The 17,101-nt window shown below is 41.3% G+C and overlaps 1 protein-coding gene across 6 annotated transcripts in view; it reads right to left on the reverse strand.

The window, feature by feature from the left end:
- Positions 1–9,756: 9,756 nt before the first annotated feature.
- ZNF423 (zinc finger protein 423) overlaps positions 9,757–17,101 on the reverse strand; it is a 323,891-nt gene continuing 316,546 nt past the window's right edge. For all 6 annotated transcript variants that reach the window (XM_054048905.1, XM_054048910.1, XM_054048904.1 and 3 more), the window contains one exon: positions 9,757–10,833. In XM_054048905.1, the coding sequence (XP_053904880.1) occupies positions 10,804–10,833 (30 nt within the window). In that variant the 3' untranslated portion in view covers positions 9,757–10,803. The remainder of the gene's footprint in view (positions 10,834–17,101) is intronic.

The following is a 17,101-nucleotide window of genomic DNA, read 5'->3' on the forward strand; positions in this document are numbered from 1 at the left end:
CTTCTTCCAAACTGTGGTGAGCTACAGAGCTGTTTCATCTCATTGTGTCTCGTACAGTGGGTAGCACCATATGTGCTGGTGCTGCAATGCCTAAACCTGCAGGAGGTAAGTGAAGAACCGAGTGGCAGCCTTTCAACTCTGAACTGGCCTTGTTTTTGTGCACTTTAGTCAGAACTATACCATGGAACTTGATTTAAACAAAAAATGTGCTTGGTATTTTAAGCCATCATTTTCATGACAGTCACTGCAAGGGGAAAAACTCACCATGACTCCCCAAGCATTCCTGATTCAGGTGAAATGTGACAATGCAGATGTTGCCTCTCTCTCTCTTTCACTCATCATCCCCTTTTTCCATCTACCATCTGTTAGACTCCATTGCTTGGCTCTGCCAGCAGAAAGACAGGAGGCAATGCATGTGGTTTAATTAGGCCACAACTTTATTCACTTCAAATATCTGGGAGTACCCAGCAATACATCATACAGGGCAGGACATTTTCTTCATAATTTCCACATAATCCCCAACCTGGTCCCAGCCATCCCCACATAGGACTTAAAAGGGGGCTACAGAAGGAAGGGGTTGGCTCCCCGCTGTACCAGACATAGGAGCCCAAAATCCCCCTTCCTCAGCTCGCTTAAGAGCTCTCTTTCCTTTATATCTTTTTCCAGTCCATTTTATCTGGTAACCGTAACTCTTCCAAACTGAGTACTCGCACTGGACATCTGCCGCAAGTTCTGCATCCTAAATTGCAATATTATAACTTAATCCCCCACCCCACCCAGTCCCAAACCCGCTGTGGGGGTGGCGACCGCGGTGGTATTTCGGCGGCGGGACCTTCCGCCACCTCTGTGGGGGAGGGCAGCATTTTGGGGCGGGACCTTCTGCTGCCTAGGGCGGCAGAAAAGCTGGCGGCACTCCTGGCTGCCAGTCTGAGTCAGGTGACAGAGAGCTTCTCTAGGGCTGCATGGGGTATATATACCCCCCCCACACACACACACACACACACACTCTCTCTCTCCAGGCCAGCAGGAAGGGCAGTGCCCTCCCCCTGACATTGAGATGTGATGAGCACAGCACATTCTGCAGTAAATGTAGCCCCGTCCTCAACCTCTGAATGATTTCAGCACTAAGCATGATGTGCACAAGATAACATCTGATTAACTCTTAAACCACAAGACACCTCACATGGAATGGGATTCACTGTGTCCTTCATCTTCAGCATTAGTAAGGCAAAGCGTTCCTGCTACCTGGTACAAACGGAAGCTATTTACCATTTCCCTTAGTCTCATTACAATAGCAGTAGCTTTACAGTATGGTCACTTGCACACTTCCCTTAGCCCTCTTCTGTGGCAAGGTTATATTAAGATCTTTTGTGAATAATATAGTGGAAGCTATATCTTTTGCAAACAACATACATATTTCATAGCTTTCATGCCCAGAAGCCAGTTTCTTGAGGATACTGTCTATACATTGCAAATGAAAGAAGATGCGCTTATTTATTACATTACTTCCAACCAGGAAAAAAAAACGCTGTCTCTAATTTAAAGGCCCAATGAAAAAAACAAACAGCTAGTGTATGTTGTTCAGACATGCCAAGTTTTGAAAGCTTTCCTGCTTGAGTATTTATTTGTGATGTAAGAATCATGCTAGGGACTCAGGTACCTCTTCAGCTCACATAAGGTTTAAGAGATAGGGCAGCATAATTGGTGAATTCAAGGTGACTATTTAAGCTTAAGTATAGTGGTTACACTTAAAGTTTCTTCTGGTTTGAGTTGTAGCAGTATTTCCCACACAGAGCATAAGAGATGTCCCTCGGACTGTTAGATCCCTAATCCATATTTTTTCATATATCATTTGTTAAGTGCGAACGGTGGGCTCTGTGCTGCACAAAACTCTAAATACCAATAAGTATTCTGGGGGCACTAGGAGAAACAACATTTAGCAAGTGAATTCTTGCGTTTCCCCAGTTAATCAGCAAAGGTATTTGTATCCTTTCCCCCCCCTTTTAAGTCACTTTTAATACAGAATCTCATTACTGAACATCAAGTATGTGCAAATAGAGCTGGGCATCACTAGTGAAAATCTTTGCATAAAATTTCATCACCAGCTGGGTTCATGCAGGCTTAGCTTTCCCAAAATTTTGCTTTTGGCTTAACATTTTTCACAGGCCAGTTGGTGAAATCCAGTTCTAGGTTGGAATTTCACAAAGTCCCATGTGGAGACAAGACAAGAGGCTGACCATGTAGGTGCACAGGTGCCATGGAGGCAGAGGGAGGCAATGTAGGCACTTCCTCTACTGCATCACTGGTAGATGGTATCTGTCCCCCTACAGTCCAGCAGGATGTGGCAGGGAGTGGTCAAGAAGGTTTGTGACTTAGGTGGAATTTTCAGCAGCTAGAGGAAAACAATGAATTTGAGGCTGAAGACATAAAGGTAGTTTAGTTGAGTGGTAACAGATAAACCAGCCTGTTTCCCATCAAGACTCCCAAGTGAACTTGAAATAGCATCAGTTCTCATGTGACCTGAACACTATCGCTGCAGCAGAGCCTCGCCATCACTGTTTTGGATCCTGCTCTCTTCAGGAACTTTTGAAGATCTCTGGGCAATGCCTGTTCAAAACCTGGCAGCTGCCACGGACCTACAGGAGAGGTACCAGGGCTCCAGGATGAGAGAGTTAGTAGTTTTCAGCATAAGGATATCATACTAAATTCACAACAACTGGATCCTGTGTGCGTCTCACTGGGATACCTAAGTATGCCTATTCCATTGTGATGACCATGTGCAGTAAGCAGAGCTTTGAGGAATGGGTTCTTAGCTTGGCACACCTACACCACAAGAGAAGATTCTCAACACAGTCCAACAAACCTCTGTTTCTGGACAAAACTGAATGTTTGCTCATGCCTGTCATTACCCTGTCTAGCAAATGCACGTTATGCCCTAAAATGTGGGTGAGACAGCAACTGAGATAGCTTTATGAATAAATAGCCAAATGTAGGTGTAGCCAATGGCTGTACGGTACCTGCACATATGTCTGCTTTCATTTTTTGAATATCTGTAGCCAGAGGACATTTTCCACAATGCCGATGTCAGGTGATATTACTGGGTTTTGATACTGGAAGGCTCCCCAAAAGGGAGTGTGATTGAAAGGTACAAGTCTGGCCTTGCCTTAGGAATGTGGATTGGAGACAATACACTATTGCAGTGCTTCTCAAACTTGTTCCGCCGCTCATGCAGGGAAAGCCCCTGGCGGGCCGGGCCGGTTTGTTTACCCGCTGCGTCCGCAGGTTCGGCCGATCGCGGCCCCCAGTGGCCGCATTTCGCTGCTCCAGGCCAATAGGAGCTGCTGGAAGAAGTGGCCAGTACGTCTCCCGGCCCATCCCGCTTCCAGCAGTTCCTATTGGCTTGGAGCAGCGAACCGCGGCCCCTGGGAGCCGCGATCGGCCGAACCTGCAGACGCGGCAGGTAAACAAACCGGCCAGGCCCACCAGGGGCTTTCCCTGCACAAGCGGTGGAACAAGTTTGGGAACCACTGCACTATTGGATTGATGGATTAGGGTGCTGGAGGAAAGAACAAATAGATGAACTGCTCTATATCAGAGAATAGCTGCCTGGAAAGGGGGACAGATGGTTTGGAGAACAGAAGGAGGGAAAGCAAGCAGCAGGGCAGCCTGCCATAAACTTGGAGAGAGAGAGAGAGAGAGAGAGAGAGAAACAAAGCTAAGGGGGCTGATGATGTCATTGACATGTAAGATTACCCGGAGTGTCCTTTAGCTTTTGTAATTTACACACTCATGGCCTACATTACTGTTATAGTAGTGCCTTGGGGACCTACTCAGGGACCAGCACCCCATTGTGCTAGGCACTGTACAAACAGAGAACAAAGAGCTGGTCCCTGCACCACAGAGCTTAGCACAATTTCCAGCAGTGGCATCTACACAAGGTATCGTCTTTGCCATCTTTTCTCTCTTTTTTTTAAACAGCCTGTTGCTGAAAAACTGCTCTGATTGGCTAATACTGAGGTGCTGACTATACATCTTGGAAAACTAGAAAGGCGCTCGCCCTGCGAAGGAAGAACAAACGGATGACGCTCAACTGCTCAGCAGTGCGATGGGTTCTCGAAGAGATGCACAGGGGCATGGGGGAAGTGCTCAGTTTACGGCTATCCATGGTACAGTGGCCCCGTTACAGTAGTTAACACACACACACACACAACAGTTTCTTGAGGGTATTATTTAAAGCAATATTTCCAGACAGGGAAAAATATGCTTTCCCTAATGTGGAGACGGAACCAAAGCCCGCTGAGGTCAATGGAAAACTCCCAGGCCTTGATTCAGCAAAGCACTTATGCACATGCTCACATCCCATTGAAGCCAATGGAATTTAAGCATGTGTTTAAATGTAAGCATGTGCTTGAGTGCCTTGCTGAATCAGAGCCAATCTGACTACAGTGGGACCAGGCCCTTAAAACCAAAAGGAAAAATAAATTTCTGTCCAGAAAATTAAGAAAAAATAATGGTTTAATAAACATAAAGGAGTACATTAATAAATTGATTTTCCTATTCTAATCTGTGTTTACTAAGTAATACCATAGTAACAAAACATAGATGAAATGCACATGCAATGCTTTCCCAAACATATCCAGCTAAGCCTTCTTCACGCGTATCAAATAAAAACTGTCCATGTAGTGAATGTCATAATACAAAAATCATTTTGATTCCGTACTGAGATGCTCTCAAGAGATTAAATTACAGTTCATTAATAGGGCAATGAAGATTCATACTTTGTTAAGAATCCTGTAGGTGATGTGGTAATTATCTTATCTTACTCTTGCAGTGCTTGATTATTTTTTCCTTTGGATGCTTTCTACAGATAGGCATGTGCTTGCTCTCGCTCATTTTAGCTATTAAACTTTAGAAAAGTAACAGTAATTCCTATATAAATAGACCATAGGTCAGGCTGTGGCTGTTACTATAAGAAAAGGATCTTACAGTCATGAGGACAATAGCAATTAAATGAAAGATGAGCGAAACTAAAGAGCACACAGAATTGCAAGAAAGGAGAGTTTGGGGAGAAAAGAAAAGGACAAGTCGATGTTCATTTTCTGCTCAATTTAACTCTGAGGACCTTGTCTAAATTAAGGATTTTGGCACCAGTGGAGGCACCCTGATGTAAATCTGCAGCATGAAATCTTGCTCCATTGAAGTCAATGATAAAACTCCCATTTGCTCCAACAGAGAGTGATAAACTTAGAAGTGGAGGATAAGAAGGGCTGGAAGACCCAAAACTAAGTGGATGGATGTAATACAAAAGGATTTGATTAGCCATGGAGTTTCCAAGGAACTATTTCAAGACAGACTGGAATGTTGAAGGACTCAAAGAGCCAACCTGGGATGGGACTGGACTAAGGCTAGAAGAAGAAGATAAGCTATCAGTAGTACATATAAAATATTTAATGTTAAGGATTAGTCAATAGACAAAGATCTGAAGTTGTGGTCAGTCAAAACACAAATACTGTATGTGAAAGGTGACTGTACAGACCCTGTAAAAATTATGTCCTGCAACATTGTTTAATAACTTATGATTAGTTCAGAGTATTTAACGCTTCTAATGACATGGAGGTATGCAGACACGGAAAATGTAAAATCATTCAATATATAAATGGTAATATGTTAAATTGTTACAAATGTATTGGCTTCATTGAACTAAATTTACCAGTAACCTGTGTGTCAATGTTTACCTCGACTTTTATATACAAAAGAGCAATAAAGTTTTTCTTTACACTCTCATAGCTTGTATCTCAGTGTCCCTAATACCACCGAGGGACTTTGAAGAGTGTTTAGTCTAATGTGTTTTGTGAATTCCCTGATACAACCTCATGTTTACAGACCATCCTGCCAAGGAAGCTCCCACGGACCGGTACATCTTCCGCATTAACTGGAATCTGAGCAGAATCTCCTGATCCAGATCAGCAGCCACCGGTTTGAAGAGTAAGTTAATGTTACATGGCCAAGTAGATACAACTTTACAGGGGGTTTTCCGAGAGCACCTCCATTCAGTATGACACGTTATAGATTCAGACGACCTTCTGGGCCAATATATCTCCTTTTGGCCACAGACAAAAATGGGAACAAGACTCAGACATTAAATTTTCAGCAACTGAGGCACCTCTATCTGCACCTGCAGAGCCAGTGATGAGAGCCAGATGCAGTAACAACATAACCAACAAAGGGTCTGATAAGTGCTAAGAACTATTGTCAATAGGAATTGTAGGGGTTTGGAACCTCACAGGATCAAGCCCATAGAGAGAAATCAGGACAGTAAATGTGAAAGCTGAGGACTCTCCTTCCATTTCCTAGCACCAGATTTCATTTTCAGAGAAGGCTGAAATTCGTAATTATTTATTAAAACAGCCCCAGCCATTTTGCCTACATTGTCTTTGGCTCATAAGCAAAGCAGTAATTGAGGTGGCAGCATCACTGGTCATTGTGTGTGCTTTCATTATGTTCTTTTATATAAACACTGGTTATGGCAAATATTCCACAAAACAACTTGCTAGACTGTAATTTACATTAAATGTCATTGGCCATTTGTAGATATGATCACACTGCGGTGGAGTGAAAGATTCTTAAAGAAAAACAAAAGTCAGCATTTGCAATCAGATGGAGTTCAGACATTACTGAAGTGCTGCAAGGCACAGCAGAGAGTGGAGAAGAGACCTGCAACTCAATTTTTTCCAGCCTTAAGCGCTAAGTGCAGCCTAGTCTGGCCTCCTTTCTTTTCTAACTTGTGCTGCCCATCCACAAGACTCAGATGGCAGAAGAGGCAAAAGGAAATTGTCCACTCATCACGTCTCTTTTGATGATCTAAGCCTGCTAGATGGTTTACATCTTGACCCACTGTGATTGGGGGCAGGAGGAGAGCAACAAGAATGTGCTGAGCGAGCTCTCAGACACATTCAGGTGACCTATCCAACTGTGGCGTGTTTTGCAACTCGTCCAAAATGATTCATTCGGTATAGGAAGTCATGTGGGTTGGTGGATAACACTGAACAACAAGTTGGCACAGCTTATATTTCAAGGAAAAGTAGCAGGTGTTACACCTACTTCCTTGTCAATCTGCATGGAACAAAGTCAATTCCTGATCCCTAGGGTTGGGGTTACCTACCCTTTTAACCTAGTGGAAAAGTAAACTAGCATGTGGACACACACAAACACTTCATCTTCTGGGAGAGAGTTAGTCTCTCATAGTTCCCTTTTCCTCAGGGTAAAGTGGCAGGGCATGCGGTGGACAGTTAAGCAATTTTCCCATCCCACTGCCATGAGCGTCTTTGAACCATACTCTCTGATATGACATTGAGCACAGTTTGACCTTGGCTAAAAACTTTTAGCTAAACCCTGATCAGCACCAGATCAACCGCACCAGTAATTTTTGTAGCACAGCTAAGGCTTAAGAGAGCTGTGCTCTGGGGACTTGGGACTGGTTGGAAGTAGGAGGCAGATTCTTTACACCATCGGAAGGGTGACGAAGTTACTAGCTGAAAAAGGCTTCTTTTAGACCAACTCAAACATTGGCTGTACAAAGCCATCCTTATTTAGTTAATTTAGTAACGAGGCTGAAGGCAGCCTTTTTTTTATCTCCTAGGTTAAACCCCTAACTATAAGAAGTTTTAGTGTAAAGTGGTAGTAGGTATGGAACATACACCATTTAATGGATGGTATTTTCTAAAAGCATGTAATAGAGTTAGGCATGCAACTCCAGTTGAAAGTCTAAGTCCCAAAGGCACTTTAGAAAATCCCATACTAATTTTTTGCCTGCAAGTTGGCTGTGGGTACAGTATGTGGTTAGAAATGCATTATTACATTATTTGTGGTATTATTAATTGCTGCAGTTTTCATTTAATTCTTCAGCGCTAAAACCGATTTAGTGGTTTACATAGAAAAAATGTTTAAAAGGTTAAAAATTGCAGTGGTATTTTTGGAACTGGATGTATTTAGAACAGTGCTTAGGTTTCAAACATAGCAAGAGAAAATTTATTTAAATAAAAAGTGACCCATTTTCACTGAAACGAAGAAAAATTATAACTAGTTTTCTTATTAAAATTGAGTTTTGTAATTTTTTTTATAAAAACTAAATTTTGAACCTAAACTACCTGTCAGTGTCCAAGACAACTTTCACTAAGAAGAAAATTAACCAATTTCATGTCAGCAGAGTAACTGGAAACATAAAAATGGTCTTATTTGCCCAAACAGGGAAATTAATCTCATTCTCTTGAGAAATGTGAAACATTTCTCAAAATAGCTGTGCATAATTTACATCTGCCCTAGTCCTTTCTAGTTTAGGAATGAACCCAAATCCCTCCTTATAACCAGGAGGCCAATTCTGTCCTCAGTTACAAGAGTGCATCTCCCACTGCCTTGAAGGTGTGGTGCACCAACGAAACAGAGAACAATCAAAACCAGCAGGAAATTAAACATCAAAATATAATCTGAAGTACAGGAGGTGTACTAAAAAGAAGCTTCAGCCTTTGCATTTGTTAAACAGTGTATTCCAATCCCAATTGTAATGCACTGCATAAACCAATTTAGGTACTTAGTGTTTTTGCATTGAAGGGTATATGACCCTGAAGAGTACTTTCTACAAGGTGTTAGTGACATCCTCCAAGCTCAGACACAGGGCAATGACAACTAATTGTGCTCAATTTCGGTATGTTAAAAGAATCTACTAATTAGCAGTATTAATATTAGATCATAATTAGGGTCCTACCAAATTCACAGTCCATTTTGGTCTATTTCACAGTCATAGGATTTTTAAAATCATAAATTTCATGATTTCATCTATTTAAATCTGAAATTTCACAGTGTTGTAATTGTAGGGGTTCTAACCCAAAAAGAAGTTGGGGGGCGTGAGGGGGAGAAGAGTTTGCAAAGTTATTGTAGGAGGGCTTGCGGTATTGCTGCTTTCAGAGCTGGGCAGCTGGAGAGCGGCGGCTGTTGGCTGGGGTCCCAGCTCTGAAGGCAGAGCCGCCGCCAGCGGCAGTGCAGGAGTAAGGATGGCCTGGGATGATATTGCCACCCTTACTTCTGCGCTGCTGTCTGCAGAGCCGGGCCTCAGACAGCAGCTGCTACTGTCTGGCCACCCAGCTCTGAAGGCAGCAGTGGTATTACCGTCCTTACTTCTTCACTACTTCTGCTGGGGCACTGCTTTCAGGGCTGGGCACCCAGCCAACAACCACCGCTCTCCGGCCGCCCAGCTCTGAAAGCATCGCAGAAGTAAGGGTGTCAATACCACAACCCCCTTAAAATAACCTTGCAACCCCCCTGCAACTCCCTTTTGGGTCAGGACTCCCAATTTGAGATACGGTCTCCCCTGTGAAATCTGTATAGTATAGAGTAAAAGACCAGATTTCACGGTCCGTGATGCATTTTTCATGGCTGTGAATTTGGTAGGGCCCTAATTATAATATGGCCGTTTGATAGGTCAAATGTGCAGTGGTTGAGTAGAGAACCTATACCAGGAGGTCTAGAAGTTCATGTGGCTGATATGCACACAGTCTCCTAACTGGCCCAGCAGTTACTGCATATGAATATAAGCATGAATCTTAATTACCTTGTGTTGAAACAAACAAAAAAGCAGAAGGAAGGGATCCATTCGTGCAAGACGCTATGTACCCTCAATTTTCATTGGCATCAGTAGGAGCTGAGGGTGCTCCAGCCCCGCATAGGGCCAGAGCTTGGAAACAAAACAAAAACAACCCAAAACCAATTCTATGCACAAGTTTTATACAGTTAATTTCCAAAGTGCCAACTGTTCCATCCTAATGCATGTGCTTAACTCCCATTAACCTTAAAGGGAGTTCTGTGCACGATACACTGCTCAATACAAGAGTATACGTTTTGCACTCCTCAAGGCTTCACTTTTCATGGGTTACTTCCAGTGCTTAATTTGTAATGGAAGAGGTGCTGGGGCTCAAGCAATTGTTTTACTTTCATAACTGATGTGGCAAGTCCAGACGTGTCAGGGCTATGAACTGCCAAGCCCAGAGTGCGGGGCTCAGCCCTGGCAAACACTGGCACAAATTAAGCACTGTTTACTTCATGGGTTACATGTATATGGCAACAAATGATTTTATACTCTAGTCCTCTGACCCACACGTACAGGGGAGAGTGACATAACGTGTACTGATAGATGCATTGAAGCTCTGACACTAATCGCATGTATTCCCTTTATTGAACTGTACTAGTTATTGCAATCAGATTAAGTCACATTTATAAAGCAGACCATCCAGTTGCACTGAAACCGATTATATTCATTACATAGTTTTAATCACTGTCCGGTGAACTGGCAAATCCAATCAAAGCATTAGTCTTTAATTAAAAAATTCAAAAGAAATATTCCGACAATAGCCAAGCAATCACATCACAATGCACAATTACCTAAAATTGCAATTAAAAAGCAGTTAAAAAAATCACACCTAATCTTTAACTATCCATATAATACAAGAAGCAACAAAGGGCAACAGCATCAAAGCAGATTTATCTAACACTCTAAATTCAGTCAGAAGCAGAAGCTCTAAAGTACACTAGCTGAAGCAGGACAATAAAAAATACTGAGCATGGAATACTTTTAATCTCTTCCATTAATATTCATTTCCAGCTGCTTATAATAGCAGCGCCTCATGGCCAAATCATTAGAGTTTTACATCTGGGTTGCAAATGACACTTTGATTGGATGTAATGTTCAAATGGTCCTCCCCACTGTGCCTCCGTCAAGTCTTCTGCAGAGAGGTGTCCTGTAGTGCCAGTAGCTCACTGTGCGTGCTGACTCAATGTGTGGTTCTGGAAAGATGAAAAAAGGATACATGCATGAGGGGCAGAATAATAGAAAGCATGCCCATACCCTCCTACTCAGTCCCATTTATGCAGAGTTCTACATAAAAGCTTCTCAATTATTACAAAACAAAATGCAATAAAGAAAAAGTACTCATAAGTAACAGCTGCCAATATGACACATTTACTTTGTACTGATAGATCTGTTAGTGCTGGCATGAACTTAGGGAAAAAAAAAATTTTCTACCAGCCAAGTACAGCCTTTAAGATTTTCAGTACATATAGAGAAAATGGTAACACGTCACGAGAAAAATCTGCGTACAGCTATTCACTTAATTGTAACAATTAAAAAAAAAAATCTGTATCACTGAGGGATCCCTTCCCATATTTTACTCTTCATTCTCACTAGTCATCGGTAGAAGTACTGGCAGAAAGAGACACCAGATTGTGACACACACTTTGCAATCCAAGGAATACTTCAGCAATAACAGCTGAACCACTAGTTTTGGCAACAGGGCATTTACACTGCAGAAAATATGCTGGATGTGTCCCCCAGAAGTTCAGTCTCTTTACAGAATGGACTATGCTGCACATCTTTGTGAACAGCCCTCCTTTTTTCTTTTAGTAGAGCTGTAACCACCACCGGCAATAACAAACAGCTCTTTAGCATAGGAGGGAGACATTACAGTCCAGTCATGCCACTTTGTGTAGAAGCCAAATAAATCCAGAAGCAATCTCAAAGCGGCATTTTCAGTGCAACACATACCCATACATTTTGCTTGCATACTACAGCCCCAATCCTGCAAACGTGCATGGAGGTAACTTTATTTGCATGAGTAGTCAAAAGGATAATTTGTGCAAAGGTATACGTGTGCATAAGCCTTTGTAGGATTGGGGCCTAAATGTTTTCAAATGTTGCCACAATGCCTACCAGTAAAAATTCACACATTTTCCTTCATGCTAGTTTTAATTTACTAATTTCTATCTGCCTAGTAATAGAACCATGCAGGTCTCCCAAAGAAAAAGGAAAAGTTTCTAAAATTATAGCTTAATTTGGAATTACATTATTTATGTACAATGTATTTCAAATACATGAAGATATTTTAACTTTTCATAAATCATCTGTTCCTTCTAAATTATCTACTGTTACATCTCAATCAGAAACAAATGGGTCCTCTACTTCATTATGGCAATGGCATCTGTCTAATGAAAATTGTCTTGTGGAAATAGTTAACTAATGAACCTTCCATTCGCAGCCCTAGTCTCTCTAGGTAGCAGTGACCCCATTTAAAGCTGGTATTATTTGCTGAACTGTGCACTCCCAACAACTGACCACAAGGTGTCAGAAGTGCTGTTGAGTTCCTAAATCATGTCAAAAATTATCAGCAATAGATATTGTGGCAGGGAAATTCTTATGAAACTCTACACAATGATCACTCTTTCAACATGACAAAAGATTAAGGAAAAGGGGGAAGTGTTATAGTTTAAACATGCATAGGGTGATATTTGGTGAATTAAACAATCAACTGATAAAATAGCAAAATCACTACAGCTTGCTTAGCGTAACTATAGCCCATAGCATAGCTATTCCATGCCCTGATTATTGCAACAAATTAAGCTAAAATATTTGAGATCAATAACCCAAACTACTGTGTAGAGAAATGGAAAACTTACTAACGTATTATGAATCACATCTGTGGAATGTAAAAGAAACTGTATTTTTTGCTTTTAAGTGATTTAGCATAACCAAGCATAAAATCTGACAGCTTATGACTTTTTTAAATATGGAGATATTACCAGTCATACAGAAGAACCACCTTTGCTTTGCTTTATGTTATTCACAAAGGGAACAGCAAGTAACAAAGTTATATAATAGGACTAATGTAGCTGTATAGGGTAACAGCAACACTATACCTATCTCATAGAGCTAGAAGGGACCTTGAAAGGTCATTGAGTCCAGCCCCCTGCCTTCATTAGCAGGACCAAGTACTGATTTTGCCCCAGATCCCTAAGTGGCCCCCTCCAGGGCTGAACTCACAACCCTAGGTTTAGCAGGCCAATGCTCAAACCACTGAGCTACCCTTCCCCCCGATAAATGAGCTTGCGCATTAAGACAATTGAAAAGATATTTTTTTTAAAAAGTTGAAGAATACAAAGGTATCCCTGTGTTCAAACATGTTCCTGAGCATTTTAACCATGGCTATTTCTAGTGCAATTCATCGTAATTCTATTTTTAGGTCATCCTCAATACCAATAAAAAAATGCAAAAGGTTTACCATCCACAAATCGAAGCAAGGACTATTCATGGTAGACAAATCCATACTTATTTAGGCAGTGTCATTTAAAAGATAATGCACAATCAGCACTCGATGCAGGGCGCACAGTCTACAGTCAGGGAACATGATTTCAAATCTGTGTGGCTGCTGCATTGATTATACCAGGCAGGTCAATAAAGGAAGGGGTATGTGACTCTAAATCTGATAATGAAGCACTCATTGTGAACCCTCCTCTTCAAACATGGGTTAATAATATGTTCTGCCACACATCTAATATAAAAAACATAGTGTTTTGGTGAGCAGAGTCTATACAAAGATGCAAACAAATTATACCCCAAACCAGCAGCTGTATGGAGCCGAGGTCATCTGTTTTCAAGTAAAGACTCGTATACTGAACATAATATACAAGCCATCAGTCAAATGGATCAGATATACATTTTCCATATGCAAATCTTGATTTCCTGGGGAAAGTGCTGTTCCCCCTTCCCCTCACATGTACTGCAGGCAATTGACATGCTGACTAATCCCAGCACCAAACAGTTAACATATAAGGCCAAATTTTTAAAGACCCTCAAAAAGGCACTTACAATATGTATGGGTACAGCTGTCTGTGTGTACAAAATCCTTCATCCGTCTATAAGAAAACTGAATCAACACAAGCTAAATGGGTAAAACTTGCACGTACAAGTGCCTGTGAGTACTTGACTGTGGGGTTTCTGTACATGCTAACAGCTAACCCCACAAATACCGCAGATGCATATTTGGAAGCCCTATGAAAATGTGCTCATCTTCTGTGTTTCCAATATACATTTTTACTTGTTAAAATATGTTTCAGACCACAAAAGTGAGCCATTCGGTTAAAGCATGACGACCTCCAACACTCTACCACTCACCAGCAAGATTACATTTCTTTTTTTCCTGCCTAGTCCTGAGGTGTGAGTTTGTGGCTTATTGCCACTGCATTTTGGTGATGCTGAAAACTGGCTACATTCAATCCTTGCATTTTATAACTTTGTTCCCCAACATGAACATTTTTAAATTTTTAATCCAATCATCACATGTTTTTGAGCTCAAATCTTTTAATGGTAGTCATTTTGTATGCCCACTGCTGGCAACAGACAGTTACCAAGATGACCAGATTTTCAGACCAAAGCAATTTAAACCTTATCAGTACCATCTTCAAAATCTATATCAGACCTTTGGGGAAAATGTGCTAACCATATTATAAATGAAAAAAAATGACAAGAGGTAGAGAAATAAAGCACAGGCAGTAAGCAAAGCCGTTAGCACATCTTAAATTAGCTAGTAGAGATCCCTTTTCATTGCATCCCTTTGTACTAAAACTGAACTATTACACCAGGTAGGCAGAAGTGTAAATTTGAAGCCAGTGAACACTGTATATTTCCCAATATATCAATATTACAGCTATACTTCTGCTAAGTAACGGTTTGTTGACCAGGGTGAAAATTCTCATTTCCTACCAATGAAGGGGTGGTTTAGAACTGCAGTGGGAATCAGGATTGCTTCAAAGGATTTTTCCAACACAGCAAGTTACACTCTACCAAGAACAACATAAAACAAACAATAAAAAAACCTGCAACTTTAAAGGTGACATGCAAAAGAATATTGAAGCAGTCACAGACAATTGTGCTAAATCTTCCTCATCTTCTGACCATGCCCTTTGTACATGTGTAGGTTTGTGCGTTTGGTGGTTAGGGGAGTAGGGCATAATGTATAAACTAACCATTAAAAGACATCATGGCAAGTGGAAAACTGCAGCAGCACCAAGCTAGCCTATCAAGATAAGTTAAGTCACTGCCTTAGTACATGACAAGGTTGAGAGATTTAACTGATGCCAATTCTGAAAGCCATGTCAGATAAAACTGGGCATTGTCCCTGGGCCCCAAGAGTGCCTGGATGCTTATGTGGTGTTTTCTACTCACTACGGCATCCCCAATCATTCTGGAACTGGGTGACTGGTTTTGTGGACAATAAAAAGTTTTACTATAAGGATTAACGGGCATATATGCATATAGTGATTGCTACCCACAGCATAGTTAGTTGGGAACATCAGTGCTTGCATTGGTGGTTGGTTCTAACTTTGCAGCACTCCTTGAATGAGCATTTCTTTGTTATCGTATGGGTACATAGTGCATTATAATCAAAGCACTTGCACAGCAACCTCCATTTTCAGAGCACTTTATCAACAAGAAAGGAGACAGGGTCGAAAGAGGATAACTTAGAGCAGTAGAAAGAAGCTCTTACGAGCTGTATAAGGATTGGGAGAACCACCTCAAAAAAAGCAGCACACGATGGAGCAGAGCTACAAGGCTGGCACTCAGGCTGGGAGTCTCCCACACTGCAACCAAATTTCCTGCCAATAAGTCACAGGTGTACTACACAGGAGCAGGTGAAAAAAATAAAATGTAACTGCAAGGGGTGTGATGATGGTTTGAGGCCATAATACATTCAAGTCTATGGTGGCATTGTGCATCTGTTCTGTATTTAGGTATTTCGTACAAGCTGTTTTGTCTATACATTTGAGCATATACACCTAAAAAGACTGTATATTGTACGGGGTGAGGAGATGGCACAAGACTGGCAATATGTGCCCTTCTTGAGTGAAATTTGTAAGCCTCCTAGCAGTTTTATACACAGACTGAGGACTCTGATTAAAGGTTATAAAGTCTCTCACTCTAACTCCCAATAAGATGAACAGCAACCTCTCCTCAAATCATTTCAACAAAAATTATAACAGATTTGTGTAAAAAACAGCAACATGAAACTCAACAGGTGCTTAGCCCATTGGATGACCCATGAATATGAGCACGCCTAGGTATTTCTGAATATAAATGGATAGCAAGTATTTTACTGCCCACACATCTCTTTAATTCAGCCTGATGAACATATTATCATCTGGCCAGACAGCACACCAGGTTTCATGGAGCCAGGGTAAATGGAAATCACTGTAGTTACAGGCAACAACACAAACTGGAAGTGTTGACTCTACTGATGCTGCAAGAATACAACTGCATGATCTTGTGACATCTAGGAAGATAATGCCTATAAATTATTGTATTTCTCCCAACCAGAGAGTCCTCCAGTTCTCTGTAAGAGCCTCATGGATTCCTCCCCCTGCCATTTTCTTCTCCCTCCTCCAATGATTGTGGCCTCATGCTACCAACCTGGTAGCCAAGGAGGACTGCATAGGATACCTTTCAGAGTCCAACACCACCCCTCATAGAGCAGGATACTAGTGGAGCAATATGAAGATCTCCTTACTCTCGTTCCCTCACCTACCCTTTATGGCATTACAGGGGTCGGAGAATATCCAGAAAAGAATCCTTTATTTAATAGCATTCAGTTCTGTCAGTGAAAGTCACATGCACAAAAACCTTAATCTTCTAGTTTAGTCAACAGTAAATCATGCTCCTCAGTACAAACGCACACAAAAGTTCCTATTTGAATACTTAAACTTCCTGACAAACGCAAGCCAGGATGTCTAAATATTTAGGAAACACTATCTGCAATGTCTTTTTTTTTATCACAACCTTTGTTGTACTGTCTGAACCCAAAATGATCCAAAAATCTCTCCGAAAATGTCATTTTTATTTATGTATTCATATTTTATAAATTATGGGTTTTTTTCAATTAACAACAATCCATCAATAAAGATAAAAATCTTTGTGCCTTGACTTTACAAAGAGATTAGTTTAGACAGAGGACACAAGAAGACCCTTGCCTCAACCATCAGAGATTATCGCTCCCTGTGGAAAAACAATGAGCCTTAAATTGGTGCTGAACTAATCCTAAACTTGAGAGGCATTCAGGGATGTCATGACCAACAAGAGAGAGCACAGAGGAAAATCAGAAAACCACTCAGAAGAAGAAATCTGATCGCAGAATGAATAGCTTTATTTTATTTTTTTGTTGCTGCTTTCCCTGTGCTTTAGTACTCGAAAGAAAAATCACCTTTGCACCCCCTTGCAGTTTGTATGTGC

This window comes from Malaclemys terrapin, chromosome 14 (genome assembly GCF_027887155.1).
Source record: "Malaclemys terrapin pileata isolate rMalTer1 chromosome 14, rMalTer1.hap1, whole genome shotgun sequence".
Lineage (NCBI taxonomy): Eukaryota > Metazoa > Chordata > Testudines > Emydidae > Malaclemys > Malaclemys terrapin.